This window comes from Marmota monax, unplaced genomic scaffold, assembly GCF_021218885.2.
Source record: "Marmota monax isolate L192 unplaced genomic scaffold, Marmota_monax_Labrador192_F-V1.1 WCK01_AAM20220418_F8-fsc00165, whole genome shotgun sequence".
Classification (NCBI taxonomy): Eukaryota; Metazoa; Chordata; class Mammalia; order Rodentia; family Sciuridae; genus Marmota; species Marmota monax.
The window spans coordinates 230,597-248,851 of NW_026693851.1; the positions used below are offsets into that span (position 1 = coordinate 230,597).

General features: G+C 38.7%; 1 protein-coding gene across 5 annotated transcripts in view; it reads right to left on the minus strand.

Annotated features, from left to right (window-relative positions):
- Cdk14 (cyclin dependent kinase 14) overlaps positions 1-18,255 on the minus strand; it is a 599,374-nt gene that overhangs the window by 98,679 nt on the left and 482,440 nt on the right. For all 5 annotated transcript variants that reach the window (XM_058585022.1, XM_046462471.2, XM_058585024.1 and 2 more), the window contains 2 exons: positions 16,491-16,630; positions 10,119-10,260 (listed from right to left, as the gene is read on the minus strand). In XM_058585022.1, the coding sequence (XP_058441005.1) occupies positions 10,145-10,260; positions 16,491-16,630 (256 nt within the window). In that variant the 3' untranslated portion in view covers positions 10,119-10,144. The remainder of the gene's footprint in view (positions 1-10,118; positions 10,261-16,490; positions 16,631-18,255) is intronic.

Consider the following 18,255-nt stretch of genomic DNA (forward strand, 5'->3'; position numbering starts at 1 on the left):
CTTTTTATGCTGAATATAGAACAGAATGAATTTTGCACCAGTGTTTTGACTGGGAGGTTTTAAGATTCTTATTCACATTAGACAGCAGTCTGAGGCTGCTTGATAAAACAAGCCTTGGCTATTTAATAACTGCCTGATAAAATGTCTCAATATTTAAGAGAAAAGAGAAACTGAAGGCAAAGACATTTTGAAAATATACATTTTAACCAGAATCTGGATGCTAAGTAAACATCTTTCAGTGTTCAGCCAGAAAGACTTGCAGCTGTAGCATTTGTGATTTACAGTAACAAGATGAAGATCTTCATGCAAAAGATAAATGATATCATAAAAATTCTTTATCAAAAGAAAATGCATTTTCTAGTGGAATTTATGTAGGAAAAGAATTTACACCAAGGTCAATTTAGTGCATTTTTAGAAGCTTTGAATTTGGAGCTTAGTGCGAGTACATGCTAGCAAATATTATTCTGTTTGTCATTCTGTTCTCTTTTTACAGGTTGCAGGCTGATTTTCTCTATAAGGGCACCTTCTTAGTTTTGTTTGTAAATAAGGCTACTATAAATTATTGACTTTGTGTTAGATATTAAAGTCTAGATGAACTAAAACTGGAGAGCTTCCCCTTTAAAAAACAAGAGGTTAAATTGTACCAAAATATGATACATATTCTAAAATATACATATATATTTTAACATGGATTAGATCTCCATCTCCCAAAAGGCACATGGTCTCCTTTATCAATGAGATCACATGTGAATCAGGAACCCTGGTTTGATGTGTGCAGCCTAGCTACCACTGAATATAAACACCGGTTCTTCCACACTAGCGGGGGGGGGGGGGGGGGCTCTCTAATTTTCTAAAGTTGCCCATCTCTATCCGGTTCTGTCGAATTGCCACAATTGCCCAGATAAAACATTTGAGTGTGTGTCAGCTTTAATTAATGTAACATGACCTGATCATTTCCACAGTTAAGAATAAAGAAGTTTGCATTCTTTAAACCCAAAGCTCAACCTGGAGATTATGCTAAGTTGCTTCATTCATAGTCCACACTCCTCTGCTCATGTCAGAAGGACAGCATTTGTCCCCTCTAGTGATAAACAAATTATACATGAAATCAATTCCACTTCACAATCATTTTCCCTATTGGGTATTATCTTTCCTTCCCTGCTCCCTCCAGTTAAGCCCGCATCCTGTAACTTGCTAATGAGCTGAGGGCTTTCTGTTCCAGGTGGCACCCCCTGCCTGGAAGTCATGACATTTCCCATTTCGAATGCTGCTGGCATTTTTCGACAGCTCCTGCTAACTAGCCTTTTTGACCTGCACTAAGAGGAACTCATCTGATCGAATCCTCTAACCTGCCAATCATTCCAGCAAATGATCTTCACAGTCACTCCCAAGGCAGGAATGGAAGGGGGAAAAAAAGGAAAAGCCAGTGAGAGAATGAGGGAGTCGGCAAAGCGGCTGCCTCTGCAGCTACCTAATGAGAATACTTTAAGTCTCTGAGGCAGCTGAAACACTGAAAAACTGGTGGGAAAATTAGGACACAACTGAATGCCTGGCTCTGTAATTACTGATTTCTTTCCATCCTGAGATCATTTTGAGAGCAACACCTCTGAGATGTGCCAGTTTCTAAAGAACACAAGAATACCCCACCTTACGCAGAGAAAATAGATTTATTTCTCCTGCCACTATCAATATGCAATTCTCATAATCCCACTCTGTCAAACAGTATCCTTTGCAGAATTAATTATGTGTATAAGCTCGTTAAGTGTGCATTTGTAAACTAGGGATGATTATAAGGTTTGTCACAGTGAAGCAAAGCTCTCTTTTTTTCCTAGGCATATTTTGAATGTTGCAACTAGTTAAGGGTGTTGACTTTTACACATTCATATAAAAGCAAACAGGTACAGTAGATGTTAGTACTAGGCTCAGGGAAGATTAAATTCTTGACATCAACAATATAGGATAATCTGGGCATTCTGAATTAATGGAGGTAAAAAATAAATTTTTTTTCTTCTAGATTTATTCTGCCTATACAGAATCAGTTTACTTAATTACATTTAAACATAGTGGGTCACCAGATCACAGAATAACTCAATTATTTTAGGAAGAAAGATCCGGTAGGTGGTTTATTTGGCAATGGGTCTCAACTCTAGGTATCTTTATATGGAGTAGATTTGTTGACCAAGAGATGATACAACATAATTATGTGTTATCATTACACCATTGTATGTAATAATGTAAAATAAATACTGTACATGATTTAATTGCACATGATAATCACAGATCTTTCCCCATTTATAGCAATTAGGCCAATAGCCCCACTTACAGCAATTATTTCATGTAATTGAGGGCATTTTACTAATTACATTGAAAATGATAATCCAGAGCAATTAAAAATCCAAGGGCACTATACATAATGCAAAGTATATTAAAAAAATGGTAATATTTTACAGGGAGAAAATTCAACCATGCATGGAAGCAAACAGTACAGTATTTAATCCCATGTTCAGCATACATGGTGACACTCATTATAACAGGAATTTTTGACAATTTCTCCAACTTTTGTATTATTATTTTTCTAGACCTTGTATATTATTTCCTTAGCTGGAAAAGCAATTCTTTGATTCATCTATAATGTTATCTTAACAACTCTAGCACTGTTGGAAAATTACTCCTTTGACTATGTAGCATATTGAGAGGGGCAGGGGAGAGAAAGAGAGGAGAGAGAGAGAGAGAGAGAGAGAAGAAGAAGAAGAAGAAGAAGAAGCAGCTATCCCAAATTCCAAAAGAGACTGAGTAAATTATTCATTTGCACAACTAATTTGATGTTCTTAAAAGCTTTATTCATAGAAACATCTCAGAGCATTGCAAACATTTTGTTAATCACACTTGTAATAATTTAACTAAAACGTTAACTTTTTTATTGAAATACATTCTGTTATAGCATTATGTTTGCTCTCTGTCTAGAATTTTAATGTGTCTAAGGACCTGAAACTCTGTAGTTTTGTTCCTAGGGCTCTAATGACTGGCCTTCCCTGATTCTCCTCCCCATTTCTACCCAAAGCTCCCATTTGAAGAATATCTTGGGAGTGATGAGCATCTGTGGGACAATGGGAATAGTTTCTAGCTTCTTTTTGCCTTCCCGTCTCAACATTGTCATTTAGACATTGTCCTCTGTGCATTCAAATGTCATCCCAGACCATCAGCCCACTTCAACTCAAACAGCCTCCTTTTATGCTCAGACACTTCTTAGAGTACCAGCAGACCACAAAGACTGTCTACTGGGACTCAGCTGCTGTCCTGGTATTAATAATACAATATAGTGCACTTAGGACATAGATGATTCCCTCTGTATCCCAAATTCATAAGAATCACCATTAAATGAAAAGGAAAAATAGAACACCTGAGCTGATTATAGCCATGTACTATAGGTAAATGCTAACTCTAATAGTTTAGCCAAGCACTGTAGTGGATACCTTGGTTACGGGCCACACCACATCCTGTGGCCACAAGTTATAAGAATCCTTCATTCATATTATGTTGTAGGCTAAATAGTCCCTAAAAAAAATCAATCTGTGTTTTAAAAAACCAGAAGATGAAAGCCACAGTGCTATTTTCCCTGCCCCCCCCCCAATTGAAAACTCATCTAATCTGGAAATGCTGAATCACAAAAATATAGTCACTTTTTGAGGATGCATAGGCTGATGAATCACTTTGTGGAGCATGAAACCAAATTCCTTTCTTTTAGCCATTTTGCCTCTTAGAACCCTCAATCAGAGGATGGAAGAGGAAAAGCAAGGCCAAAAAGTATCACTATTTTTAATTTAAAAAAACATCATTCTGAATTCCTTGTTTTTAAGAAAAACACAATGAAATAGTTCAAGTCAACGTAGCTTCGTGTGAATAACATACAGGGTTTAGCAAAACTGTGTGTGTTCACATTTGTGTGTGCAGAGGTAGGGGAGGAAAAAGGGAGAGAATGACGATGGGGAAGCAGACAGCAGACACAGGGGAAATGTGAACATTTGGGGAAAGCAAGAAAAGGGCTTCAGAATTTTTTTTTATGTTATTCTTGCAACTCTTCTGTAGACCTGAGGTCGTGTCGATGTAAAAAATTATGTAGTTTATAAATACACTCTGAGTGAAAATAAAATAACTTTATTTTTATTCTTCTTTGTAACAAGACTAGTCCGTCATTAAGCAGATTAGGTAGTCAAGGCCTGAGAGTTCCTTGCTGACCCATTCAGGGTTGGGGAGATGTAGGAGGGATGCTGAGGCAGAGAAGGGAGAAGATTATAGAAGAGACAAACTTCTATAGTCTACTCTTTTGCATTGGAGTTTAAAGGACATGAAAGGATCCTGATTTGTACCTCACAGTACACACAGAATACTATTAGGCTATCTCCTAGGATAGAGGAGAAGCTAAGGTAAAGGGGTGGAAGTAGACGGGAAACTGAACAATATTCTGGCCTCTTCTCGATCTTGTGTTCATAATGTACACTACGCATTTGTGGTTTAAAGCACTGTCAATTTCTCAAGTAAGATGTATTTTTTAATCTGCGATAATGTGGGAGTAATGACATCAACCAGGTATGCTTTCAGATAACACCTGAGAGGAACATCAGGGTTTGTTTCTCCTTCTGCCTACTATTTTTGCATCTTTTCTCAACTATATGAAGCAACAAAGATGAAAGAAGCGTTGCTATTTGATAGGAAAAAATATCTGTAGGGTCATGAAGAAAATACCAGTTCTTTCAGGGAAAAACAAAACAAACAACAACAACAAAAAACGAACACCAAACCCCCAAACTAGAAAGAACCCCAGATTTAACAGCTGAATTTTTTATATGGTGATAAGTTCTATTGGGTGGCATCTGCTTTTGTGTCTATGGTTGAGAAAACACATGACTTAAAAGTCTTTAGTCAATAGCCCAAAATATGACACAGTGAAGATCTTAAATGTCATTCAATGAAGATATTATCACTCTGTTAAAAATGGGGTTTCCCTCTATACTTGTTTATTTTTACCTCACAGTACACAGGCCAGGCAAGGTGCTTTTCAGCTTCATAAAAGCTTCCAGGATGGCTAAGACCAGAGCCCTTTTCTGAGGGGTCCTTAAGGACAGGTTGTCCACCCCATTCACAGCTCAGCTGATGGCACCAGGGCTCCGAGACTGACCTACAACAGCCCACGGTAGGCCAGAAACTCATATGGGGGTGACTGACAAGGCAGCCTTGCTCTCTGCGTGCTCATGATGATGGCTACAGCAATCAGAGCTGCTCTCTAGGACGGTTTCAATCTGAGGAAAAAAGAACTCAGTGGCAGACTGTCCCAGAGGCAGAGGGACAAAGAGAAATGACAATGAGCAGGATCCATGAATAAGCAGAAACAAGTCAGCTGAAGCCACAAAGTGAAAGGAAGATGCAAGCAATGTGAGTTGATGTAGAGACTGAAAAAGTGAGCCACCACAATGTCACAGCACAGAGGAGAGCAATAGGTGGCTCTTTCTCCAGGAACAGTTTCCAGAGTTGAGATGGCAGATAAACTTAAAGCAACTGTTAGGTTCTGAGTGACATGCCAGGCTACTTAGACTATCAACCCATCCTTCTTTTCACAGACCACTGCTAACTGAGGAAGCCTGACCTGGTCACCTTCTCCTGAAAGATTCTGACACCAGCTCTGTCTCAGTCTCTCCTGTCCCTGTGGGCACTAGGCTTGGTGTGTCTGCACAGCGCTCCGACACTCTCAGCTGTGCAGCGCTCCGACACTCTCAGCTGTGCATCTCTATCCCTCTCACTTTGGCTCTTGTCTCTTTGCTCATCTTTCTCCTCCTTACACACAATGGGACTTAATCTGGAAATGAAACACATCTTTACTTAATTCAGTTTTCTCTTTCTGATTCCTCTTCATAAAACTTAGGTGAGAGAAATGCTTTTCACCAACATTGTCCAGTAGAACATTCTGTGATCCTGGAAATGTTGTGTACCACCCTAAAAGTGGTGACTTGTATGCAGCTTCGAGCACTTGAAATGTGGTACTGCTACTGAGGAAAGAATTTATTTAAGTTAACTGAAATCAATTAAAATTTAAATAGGCACATATTCCTAGTGGTTACCATGTTGGACAACACAACTCCGTTCTTTAAGAAGTGAAAGGAGGAAGGAAAGAGAGGGAGAGAGGAAGGAAAGAAAGAAGGAGGGGGAAAGAAGGAGAAGAAAGGATGGAGGGAAGAGGGTGGGGAGAGGAAAGAAAGCAGGAAGAAAGGGCAGGAGAAAGGGAAGTAACAAGGAACTGCTTAATTTTATGTGATGAAGCACTGATTATTTTCCTAGTTTGTCTTTATCCTGACCCAAAATAGTTGATTATTTTATCGCATGAATTTATAATTCCTACATTATCTGCTGGGGAATTCAATATCTAATGCTACCTGCATCAACATCCCTTCGAGTTCCTAGAATGCAGATTCATGGGCACCAGGAACTGGATTTGAAGAACTCCTCAGGGGTCTGGTGCCCCAAGCTCTGTCTAGAATCTGGTTCCTAAAAAAAAAAACAACTTTACCTTATTTAATTAAATTTTCTTGAGCAATCAATGCATTCTATTTTCTTTATTTGACAGACTACTTTTAAGAAAGCATTGCTTAATGACTGAGTCAAGTAGTGATTCTCTATAGCCATTTTTCCATCATTCTGCAATTCTTAAATAATTTTGGACTAGCAAAGAAAACATGCTAAAAGGAGGGGAGAGGGTCACCAAGGTATGCACACAGTGAACCTCTTGCACTTGAATCAAATTCTTTAACACAGTAGACAGATATTCATAGATTTATTATGAATTTAATGGGGGTTAAAGATCAATTGCTTGATTGAAAAGAGTACCTACTGTTTCAGGAAAATTACAAAACATATGTCTAAAGAGAAGTGCCATTCTTACTCCTTGAATTCAGTAAAAGAAGAAGGAGACAGTGACCAAGCACTTCCTATGTCAATTCAGAATGACCGGAAAATTAAGCTCAAGAGAGGGGTATGTCTGGTATCACTCTGTTCAAATACAAGTGATACTAATGGATGTGCTATTCAACATAGCTTCTGGCCTTGTCCTTAGGGAAATTCTATTCATGTTTAAGGCTTTCTCAGACTTTAGAAGGGTCTTATTTTCAATGGTGGTGAGTGGGAAAACAAGCTGTCTTTAGAGGATAACAAAATGCAGCACAGTATTTTGATCAACAGTGGCACTTATCCCATTTTTAACTTAGGAGCTTGTGGTTTTCTTTTTATTTAATTTCACTATAAGTTTTTAAAACGAATTGCTGAAAAGCAAAAATGCATTTCATTAGCTTTTCTACTAAGGCCAATTTATGTAAATCCAGCATTATTAAATAAATAATTGAAGTGACCTCAGTTTGCAAGGAAAAAAACAATGTGACACTGAGGTATGGGAGAAAAATTAGGACTTGAAACATTCCTTCCTACTTAACCCTCCATCATTGGGAAGACAGAGGGATGCAATGCCTGCCACATGTACCTCCCTATAACTCCCCTGAGAGGAACGGTTAGAATGCTAGTCTGCATTCAGCCTCTTTGAGCCCCCAATATCTTCCCCCTCCTTTTTCTCAATCTCTCTGGGCTTTACAAAGAACTGGGACATTCAAGGGAAATTTAAGATGCCACAGTCTGCTCTAAACAGAAAATGAATTCAACAACAATAAAGAAATCAAAGCCGAGGGAATCACACATTTTTCCAATAAGGATGCCTTATTTGGGTAGACATTTTGCTCTATAATGTCTATAACTTAATAATTAGTTGCTGGTCAGTGTGAGGCCATTCCATATGCTGTATGAGGCCAATAAACTGGCTATCTTATTTGATCTCTAAGACAGCCCTATTTGATTAAAATTTAAAAACCCACAAAGATGAGAAATTAAAATGATTTCTTTTTCTGTTGACTGACAGAAAACTGTTAGAATCCAGCTTTCCCACAGATTTTCTGAGAGGAGAAAAATTGAGATGTTTCCTCCACATCGTGTTGACTCAAGCTGAGGTATTTGGCTAGAACAACAATAATATCCAAGCTTTAAAAGTTGGTGTGAAAAGACAGAACTTGTGGAGAAAAAATTAGCATTGCTGTCAAGTAATTGTAGAGAAAAAGCTTCCACTGTGCAGATATAACCTTAGATCTAGTTTAAAAATCATATTGCCATGAAAATGCATTTTTGTAAAGACTTTCAAATACTGAGGACTGAAGTTCTCAGCACCTTTTTAAAATCTCCTTTCAAACATTAGCAATTTTTGAGACTGCCTGGGCAATGCTCTATCCAGTTTGCTTGATTTGATTTTTACAAGGATGAGGTGACCTGAAACACATCCTAGAAGCTTTGACAGCCAGGCTAAGGTCAGGAGATCTCAAAAGAGCCAAGAAAGGACATGGCACTGTGACTGAAATTCAGGTTTGCTTGTGTGCATGTGGGAGGCAGAGCACAAATAATGTCCACTTTTTGTTTTGTTCCACCAAATTGGCTAAGGGATTTATAAAGCCAGGGGTACTCATTATGATAATGCAGGTTAAATACTTTTTAAAAGCATATACCACAACCCTCATGAATCAAAACATTCTTAGAATGAGGATGTAACTGGTCAAAAACAGCCTGATTCTTGGGTCAATCAAAATTCAGAGTAAGAGCACAAATTCTATCTAGTTACTTGTGCTTCTAGATAACTTTATATCCAATGAGGAGAAACAGCCTGAAAAAGGAGAAGTCTTACTCAAGTTTAACAGTAACATCTTTTGACTGTCATTTACCATATTTTATCTAGGGATCTCTTTCCTCTGAATCATTCATACACTACCAACACAGCCCTGAGAGGCCTACATTGGCCCCTATGTTGACAGCACATAAAAGCAAGCCTTAAAAAAGCTCAATGTACTGGTAGATCATCCATAAGAAAAATCTGTATACTTAAATTCACTGTCTTTACCTTTCTGTCAATTTAGCCTCTTATCATATTTCAAATTAAAAGAGGAAGGAAGAATGCCTCCTGTATACATCTCCAATTCACTTGAACAATTATTGAACTTTGAATCAGTATAAAAAGTTTTGCCTATAAGGGCAAGTTAACTATTTATCTGCTTTAGAGTATGATATTACATTGAAAGGGAAAATACACGTGTGTATACACATACACACACACACACAGACACACAGACACACACATACACACAGAATTCCAAAAACAGAAACAAAGAAAACCAACCCCCCTCCCCAATAAAAAACAAACAAACATAAACCCCATATATTTCCATCTGGCAATCAAGAAAAGTCTTTCCAGAAGTTGTCATCTCCTGTTTGTCGCTATATAGCATGCATGATGACTGGGACAGGGTATATCACCTAGACTTCACCATGTTTATATTATGCTTCCTGTCTGCAAAATAGTAGAGGTCAAAAACTGAAATAGTGCAAAGGAGAAACTTCATCATGATAAAAGTCTCTGCCAGGAGCCAGATAGAAATCAGAAATGGGTAAAGAGGCTCAGATGGCACTTAAGCAAAACAGGGGAGCTTACATCCTCTCCATAGGAGGTAGCCATGATTGGGTCACACACGAAATCTGGTAGGAATGGGAGTGCATGCAGTATTGCCAGAATTGCCGATTTTTCCAGGAAAGCTAGAAATCTATAGAGTCTTTGTGTAAAATCTCCCAGTTTTTAAATGTGAGCAACCAATTAAGAGTGTGTGGACCAAACAAAGCAGGTTTGTGGCTTAGATACAACTCAGAGCAAACCTTTTTATGACCTCAATGAAGATTGTGTGAGCAGAGAAGATGATTTGCTCATGACTCAAACAGTTCACTTAGGACTACATAACTAAAGTGCAAGGCAAAATATAATTTTGGTTAGACTCTAGGACGTACCTGGAAATAGGGAATTTCTAGTAGGTGTCTGGAAATATAGAAATGACTGAATTCACTCTGCCTCAGTAGAATGTCTGATAAATGCCATAATGAACCCAAGGGACTCGTAAGATAGTTTCAGGGAAAAAATGAGTCTGAAATATTTCATTCAAAGAATCTATTCAATATCTATTAAATATTACCTTCCAAGTAAAAGTAGGTCATCTTACCTGCTCTCTTGAGAGGGCTGTGCTCATCAGTGCTTGCTGTTTGATAGACTTTTGCCATAACTATTGTTTTTCCCAAAGGCCCGCATGCTCTCTCCAGCTTCTGGCTGCAATCTCACATTTGAGACGGTAAAAATAGAAGACACTGAGGACAGAATGAAAAGTTTTCATTTATATACTTATAAGTATGCTAATGATCTTTTTTTTTTTTAAAAAAAAGTAGAAACTGAGATGTCATTCTTCATGTGCAGCACATAGATTGCCACAGTGTCTTATTGTTGAAATGTCAAGTGGCCACAGCCACGTGCGCACACGCACACACACAGGATGGGAGAGTCTGCCTTCCCCTCAGAACCACAGCTCAGGTCTCCCACAGGTCTCAGATCTAGAACAATTAATTTGGATCTGGAAACAACATATTTTGCCCTTTCTTTATGCCATTCTTTCACTTCACTCAATGGAGAAGTATTTACTGAGTCCCACAAATCAGAATGAAAGGAAATTCTTGTTCTTACAGGTTCTGGCTGTAGGGGACAGACAGAAAACAACCAAATAAATATGATAAATAGTGATACGTGTTAGGGAGGAAAACAGAACAGGGACGAGACATTGAAAGTTTGAGGGTAGAAGGACGTCAGCAAAGGCTTTCCTGATACGGGACACTTGAGCAGGGTTTGAAAAGGAGGAGAGAGGGCAAGACCTGGACCTTTCTCTAGAGGAAGAGAAAGGACAAACGTCAAAAAGAGGAGGCCAGAAGAGAGGCAGACCAGTTAGGAGGCTACTGTGACAAAAGGTCAATAAAGGATCTGAGTGGCTTGGGACAGGGTGATAGCAGTGAGGTGAGGACTGGTATGATCCTGGGTATATCTTGAAGGTACGACCAACAGTGTTGGTGGATGAATTGGATATAAAGTGTGAGAAAAGGTGTCAAAGAACTACCCTAAGCTGGGAGAATGGCATTGCCATTTATTCACAAGGAGTAAGTTTGGGGAGAAGATTAGGAGTTCAGTTTTGATAATACTAGTGGAGACACTGGGCAGTCACTTGGATATGCAAGTCTGGAGTCAGAGGAGGTAGAGCTAGAGATAGAACCATGTTTCAATGATAATATTTAAATATTGAGATTGGATAAGATCATCAGGGCTCCAAGGAGTGCATGTAGATAGAAAGACCTGAGGATTAAGCCTCAGGACACTGGAACAATGAGAGGTCTAGCAGAAGAGAAACCAGCAAAGGAGTATGAACAAGAGAGTTTAAGAGGCAAAAGGAAAATCATGAGAAAATCCTGCCTGGAAACCAAGGGAGGGCAGTGCCACGAGGTGGCCAACCATGTTAAATTCTGCTGATCAAGATGAAGGCTGGGGGGCTGGGGTTGTGGCTCAGTATTAAAGTGCCTGCCTAGCATGCATGAGGCACTGAGTACGATGCACAGCACCACATTAAAAAAAAAAAAAAAAACACTAAATAAACAAAATAAAGGTATTGTGTTTATATATATATATATATATAATGATGAAGCCTGGGAAAAGATACCAGAAACTTTGAAAACAGAAGTTCAGGAGTTGTGGACTTAAGGACCTGGTTGCAAAGGACTCAGGACAAAACAGAAGTTTGTCCTAGAGGATGTAGATACATTTGAAGTGGGTGTGCTTTTTTTTATTTTTGAAATATTGGCACGGAGTCACATAGTGGCATCTTGTTGTTTTAGGATAATATGTAAAGACGATGCAGGAAAAACTACAGATCTGGAAAGGCCCATCTGTAAATGAGAAATCTGAAGTCCATGGAGTCTGAGGCACCTGTCCAAGGTTGCCCTACTAGGTAACACTGGAGCTGAAGCGAGAAGCCAGGTGATCTGATTCCGAGCTCAGTTTTCTTTAGACTGTACCAATTTGTTGGCCTTCTTTTACTGAATTTGAGTTTTGTGAATTAGCAAATGAATGTAATAAAATCAAGGACTCTGTGCTATGAAGTGTATTTTGTTCATTTACTTTGACAAGGGTAGTTCAGCCTCAATTATTTATGTAACTTGATAGTATACACAGGAGAATGTCCTGTGGTGTATTTGGGAAAAGTAATGAATTTCTTCTAAATCAGCCCTCCATTTACTTTCCTGCAATTAAATCTTTGTGAAGAAGTGGGGCAAGGCTGTTGGGGTTTTAGGACAGAGGGAGAATGATAGGGTGCCAGTGGAATTAGCCAGTTTGAACTGCCAGACCCCAGGTAACTATATCATTTATTCTTGCTTTATGCATTTATAATTCCACCAATATATTACTTCTAAATTTTGATGTTATGCAACTACAATGAATGCTCAGTTTTAATGTGCTTCAGCATCCATTTTGAACATAAGCTGAATTTTCTCATACGAAAAGCAGGGCTCAGATGCCCTGACACAATTTCCAGTTCTTACACATCCCCCACTCTAGTTTCTCAATCTGGTCCATCCAGGCACCTGCCCTATATAGCTGCTCCCTGATGACTACTTCCCTATGGGACATCCAGGCATGGCCTGCTGGACTAGCCCCATGACCCTCCCACCCTGCATGGACTGTGGGGACATATGTAGTAGCCACCACCAGTCACAGTAAGACAAAAGGAATTCTTGTCTGTTTGCTTTAAATCTGCCAATAAAACTCCCCAAGGGAAATCTGTTTGGAAGAAAACCCTGGACTACCCAAAGGTATTGACTTCAGTGTCCCCCTCCTCTTGGTGACTGTGCTCCCTGACTTCTGTACTACAGGCATGCAGTGTACCCCTCAGGACCTATAAGTACTAGAACTTGTAAACTTTCACATTGTGTTTGTATAACTGCAGCCATTTCTGAGATTTGTCTCCTGAGGACAAAGCCTCTGTGAAATGACCCATGCAGGTGGACCTCTGTGGGTACTCTTCTGCCTGGGCCTCTAAGTTGATAAAGAAACCTGAAAGTTCCATTCACATCAGTAACTTGATGAGTTTTTAAGGAATAGTCAAATATCAAAGATATTACATTATTGTTTTCTTCCAAAGCAAATAAGAGTCTAGCATAAATAACACTTTATTTTTTTATACAATTCTATAGAACAGCTGCCGTTCCCTGCAGTACCTAGGCTACAATAACCCTGATGCTCTTCTCAAGGGTCTGACAGATCAGAGCACACCAAGAAGGCTAGGGGGCACTAATATTTTTGTTCCCAGCCTTCTTTTTAAAATCATCACGATTATTATGATTACTATGATAGTGGGGATTAAACCCAAGGGCACTTAACCACTGAACTACATCTCTAGTCCTTCATATTTTGACACAGGGTCTCATACTCTGTTTGTTTAGAACCTTGCTAATTTGCTGAGACTGGCCTCAAACTTTGGATTGTCCTGCCCCAGCCTCCTGAGTGTCTGGGATTACAGGCATGTGTCACCATGCCTATAGTCTTCTACTTTTAACCTGGTTGTACTACCTGTTGGAATAAGTTTTTCTTTTGAGGGCTATAAGGCATCTTAGAGAATGAGAATGCTCTAGACTGATTTGAGTCCCATTCCCAATCCATGTATTGATGCCCTAAACCTCAACGTGATGTTATTTGGAGATGGGGCCTACAGAGGTGGTTAGGATTAGAGGAGGTCAAGAGGGTGGGTCACTCATGATGGTATTAGTAGCTTTGTCAGAAGAGGAAGAAAGAAGTGTTCTATCTACCCTGTGAGGACACAGCAAGCAGGCCCTCTGCCAGACAGAAGGAGAGACCTCAGCAGGAATCATTCTGTGGGCACCTTCATCTTGAACTTCCCATCCCCAGAGCTGTGAGTAATAAGTGCCTATTGTTTAAGCCACCCCACTCTGTGGTATTTTGTCATAGCAGTCTGAGCTGATGAAGACAGCGAGGTTCCTGGAATTGGTGAGTCTGAACAATGACTTGGTTGCTAAGACAATCCATTTATTGATTCTGCAACACTTTTTCCTCCCAAGTGGACCTTCTTCCAACTCCCCTTGGAAGAGAAGCACTTGAGGGCTCTCAGCTGCTGCTACTGCGGCTGCCATGGAGTCAGACGAAGAACTTTCATAAGACTACAGTAACACGAAACTTAATTTTAAGAATTTCTAAACATAGTGTGCATAATATTAACCCAGACAAGAGAGTCACCAAAACCAGTCATTTCACTTAAAGGAATAATGCTCAAAGTCTCTGAACCGGGGAATTCTTTGTTTTGTAAACATGTTTACAAGTACAGCCGCGTTGTTCTAAATGGAAATGACTGTAGTTTTAACACTGGGATTGTCCTTGCTTGCGACTGGATTTATGCTTCATAATGATTATCTTCTAGACACAGAAATAGCATTTCTGTAACTCAAAATTGTTACCGGAGGCATTTAGTAGAATCTTGCCTTAAAAATATAATGATTTTTCATCTTTATTCTCCCCCCTTCAAAAGGTTTCACTGCTCCTGATGTTTAACGTTATGCAAAGACGTGTTTCTGCCAATGAATATCGCCTTATGGTTATGCTTCTGCAAATAGCCTGCTGTGAGCTGATAAAGGGATTAATGCAGCCAAAATTCTTAATCTGTGAAATTACAAATTAAATTCTCATATTAAAAATACCACCCTGAGGTATTTTTTGTGGTTTTAATTCCCCTCTGGTGTTCTGCATACATTGTGCTTGTTAATGATGGGGACAAGGCTGTCTCCGCTGGCAGTCTGCTGTGGAGTGATAATGTGTAGGCATTTACTCACTGATAGAAACTGGATTTAACCACTGGCTGATAAACTAAGTGGCAAGTGGGTAATAAGTCCATATTAGCAGAAAAGTACTACTACAGAATTCAGAATTCATAGACCATCAAAATCCTGGCTTAAACTCAATCATCAAGTCAGATGGGATTGAGATGTCACAAAGGAGGAGTGATATCAAGTTACAAGTTCCACTAAAGAGGGAAAACAAGCCATATGCTTGAGTGTGGTGAGCAGTAAATGAATGAGCCTATATACGTGTGTTTTTTTTCCTCAGTATAGTAAGATGTGTCACAAAATCATTATTTTCCATAGAAATTTCATGTTTTCTTTTTTTATTTGGGGGAATAACTGTTATAATGATGGCCAGTGGGTAGATTTTTAGAAAGGAAGTAGAGCAGAATATAGAGTAAATATGGACAGGGACTATATGAAATGTTAATGAGAATTTGCTAAGCACAAGGAGAGTAGTAGATTAATATACCTATAGTCACTTTCAGGTAAAAAAATTGTTGGAAGTAAGAGTGGGATAGCAAAAAGGTTTAGGGTAGGAATACTCAACAGGAGTTGTTACTTGGGGTTTAGTTATAAAGTAAAGGGCAACTGTAAAGGAGAAACCATTGCTGCAAAGAGGAGGGGAAAAAACTAACATTCAAGAGACAAAGGAAATTAGCTTTGTGTCTACTGTAAATGTTGTATACACAAGGATTAATACACATATCACAAATATTTGTGCATATAGGCAGTATGTTATTTTAAGGCAATCAGAAGAGTATGAGAAAAAATATAATGGGCATTTAAAAAGAATGCATCACCATTGAGCAAAAATATTCCTACTGCAACAGTGTTCTGCAAAATTTCACAAGAATTCTGTTTCACACTTGGGAAGAAAGCTGAGATCCTCCCAGCCATAAATCCTCCCCCAAATATTTTAAATGTAATTGAAAAAGCCTGTGTAAGAAAGAATACTTTTGTAAAAACAAAACACAAACCCACCCAGGAATGTGTTTTGTTTTAAAAGATCTAGAGAAGAGCTGTCTGTACAAATACCAAGAGCATGTGCAGTTAAAATGAATTACATGTCTTCAGTCTTTACATGTCAATTCAGTGCATTAGCCAATTGCCAACTCTGTTCCTCAGCTCACTGAGTAGCAGTCCTTTTTAAGGTTATTGTTACAACCAAGATGGTTTCTGAGAATTAAACAGAAATGAATCATTTCTCCGCTGTGTACTGTAGCCAGTTAAAATAGTACTGTATGCATAAAGCACTAAATATGTAAATCATATTTTCCTTTTTCCTTTATGACTGCTCAGATCATTTTTTGGACACACACATAATCAAATACAAAGATGCACAGCTGCAGACTGCAGAGCAGAGATAGCAAAGAAGGAATCCATTTTCTTCCTGTGTCTGGTAAGCTAGAAATTGAATGGCAGGATTCCACTAAATATATATACACGTGTCCCCAGCCCCTGCTCTTGTGCACTCACGTGCTCGTTCTCTCTCTCTCCCTCCCCCCCACCTACCCACCCCCACACACAAAATGCAAACACATATATACATGATCTTGTGTTTGTGCACACATAAGCAAATGAATCTCTCCTCATGTATGTTCTCTATAGATAGTAAAGTACTTTGATTGGATATGCAGATATGTCATACTCACTATCAGTCAGTTCCCATAGCCGTGGGGGAAGGTCACTAAAATACTCATGGCTCAAGGCAGCCTGTGCTGATAGTCTGTTCTTTGGGGAACACTGTAGGAGCTTAGAGGCCAGATCTTCTGCATGATTCACATAGCTGAGCCTGAAAACACAAGCAAGAAAAGAAATCAGACCAAAGAAGAAAATCTACCAAATAAGACATAAGGATCATGTAATTTTTCTGTATTTCAAGTTATGCCTGGCCAGGAAAACAACTTAAATTACCTGCTGAATTCACACTGGTTCTCAGAGTTTTACTCAAACTGACATTTACTCTAGTATCAGTGACATTAGGTATCATAGTACCAATGATTTAAAATGTTTCTACTGTAAGCAAAGGGTTGCTACTTTCAGAATGAATAAAACTAAGTCCAGAGAAAGAAAATTTCAGAGACAATTTACCAAATTGTTGCCAGCATTTTGTTCATAGGATCTACAAACTGCATACACATCTGGATATAGTTATAGGAAATTAATACCAAATAACTAGGAGAATTAAAATAGTACTGCTATTAAAATCTCTAGTTACTAAAAATTACCTATCCTTCAAGAGTTTATATTTTCTTGCATTGAATATAAAAGTATGGAAACAAGTGCCCCTGTCAAATACCAGCCGTCTTGATATTACAGGTTAACAAAGGGGATATGCTGAAATGATATGGGGCAGAATCAATTCAAGATGACCTTTAAAACAACAGTAGATAGAAAATCTCAAGATTATTGAAAGGAAAAAAAAAAAAAAAAAGGACAGAAGTGAAGTCTTTTATAAGCTTTCAAACCAGAGGCAGCAAAACTCAGCCCAGTCCTGCCTTGGTTTCCAGGGAGTCTCTATTTTTCTGCTGGAAGCAATCAAATACTTATGATTAACGTAATACTGATAAGAAGAGTATTCCTAATAACAGCTACTCAGAAACTTTTCCAGGCATTTTTCACAATCTCATGTTTATTATGGTCTCCAAGGTAACTGTCCCCATTTTCTAGTGGTACAAAGTAAGGAGGAGTCAGAGATGGTAATGGATTGCTCAGTTACAATCCAGCTTCTCTAAGGGCATTCAGCCATGGACCCTGAATTTGTGCAACACAGTGCAGTATGTGCTTTGATCCTCAGAGACAGCTAGGAGAGGGTGAGAGAAAGTTGCTTCTGTTGAGAGGGCTTTTTTTTTTTTTTTTTGGAAAGCCTCCAAGCTATTAGCACACAATTAGTAAAGAAACATCTTTCCTCAATGAACAACACAATTCTCCTCATGCAACTCATTAGTATTGATTTGAAATTATTATGGGGGGAGGTGGTCAGGATTGAAAAAAAAGGAAAGGAAGTAATGAATATAGGTTTCAAAACGGAGAAAAGCAAAGAAAGACAGTACCTCACAGAATCCAGTCTAAGAAACTGCTCTGAATCTTCATGTATAGAGGATTCAAATGGGTTCAATGTTTGGTTACTGTGATGGCTGTTTATTTATTTACAAATAGATCAACAGATTGATTTATTTTATTTTTGTTTGTTTTTGTGGTCCTGGGGATTGAAACTAGAGCCTGCTGCATCCTAGGCAAGTTTTCTGTCACTAAGCTAAATCTCCAGCTCCAATAGTTTGGTTTAAAATGTTTCTTCCTGGCAAAGAGAGATTTGTTTACAGGAAAAGGACATTATAAAATGACAAACTATATAAGGACATTGTAAGAACCATTTGCTAAATCCATGTAAGTAGTGTGGGTTGACACTTTTGGGAA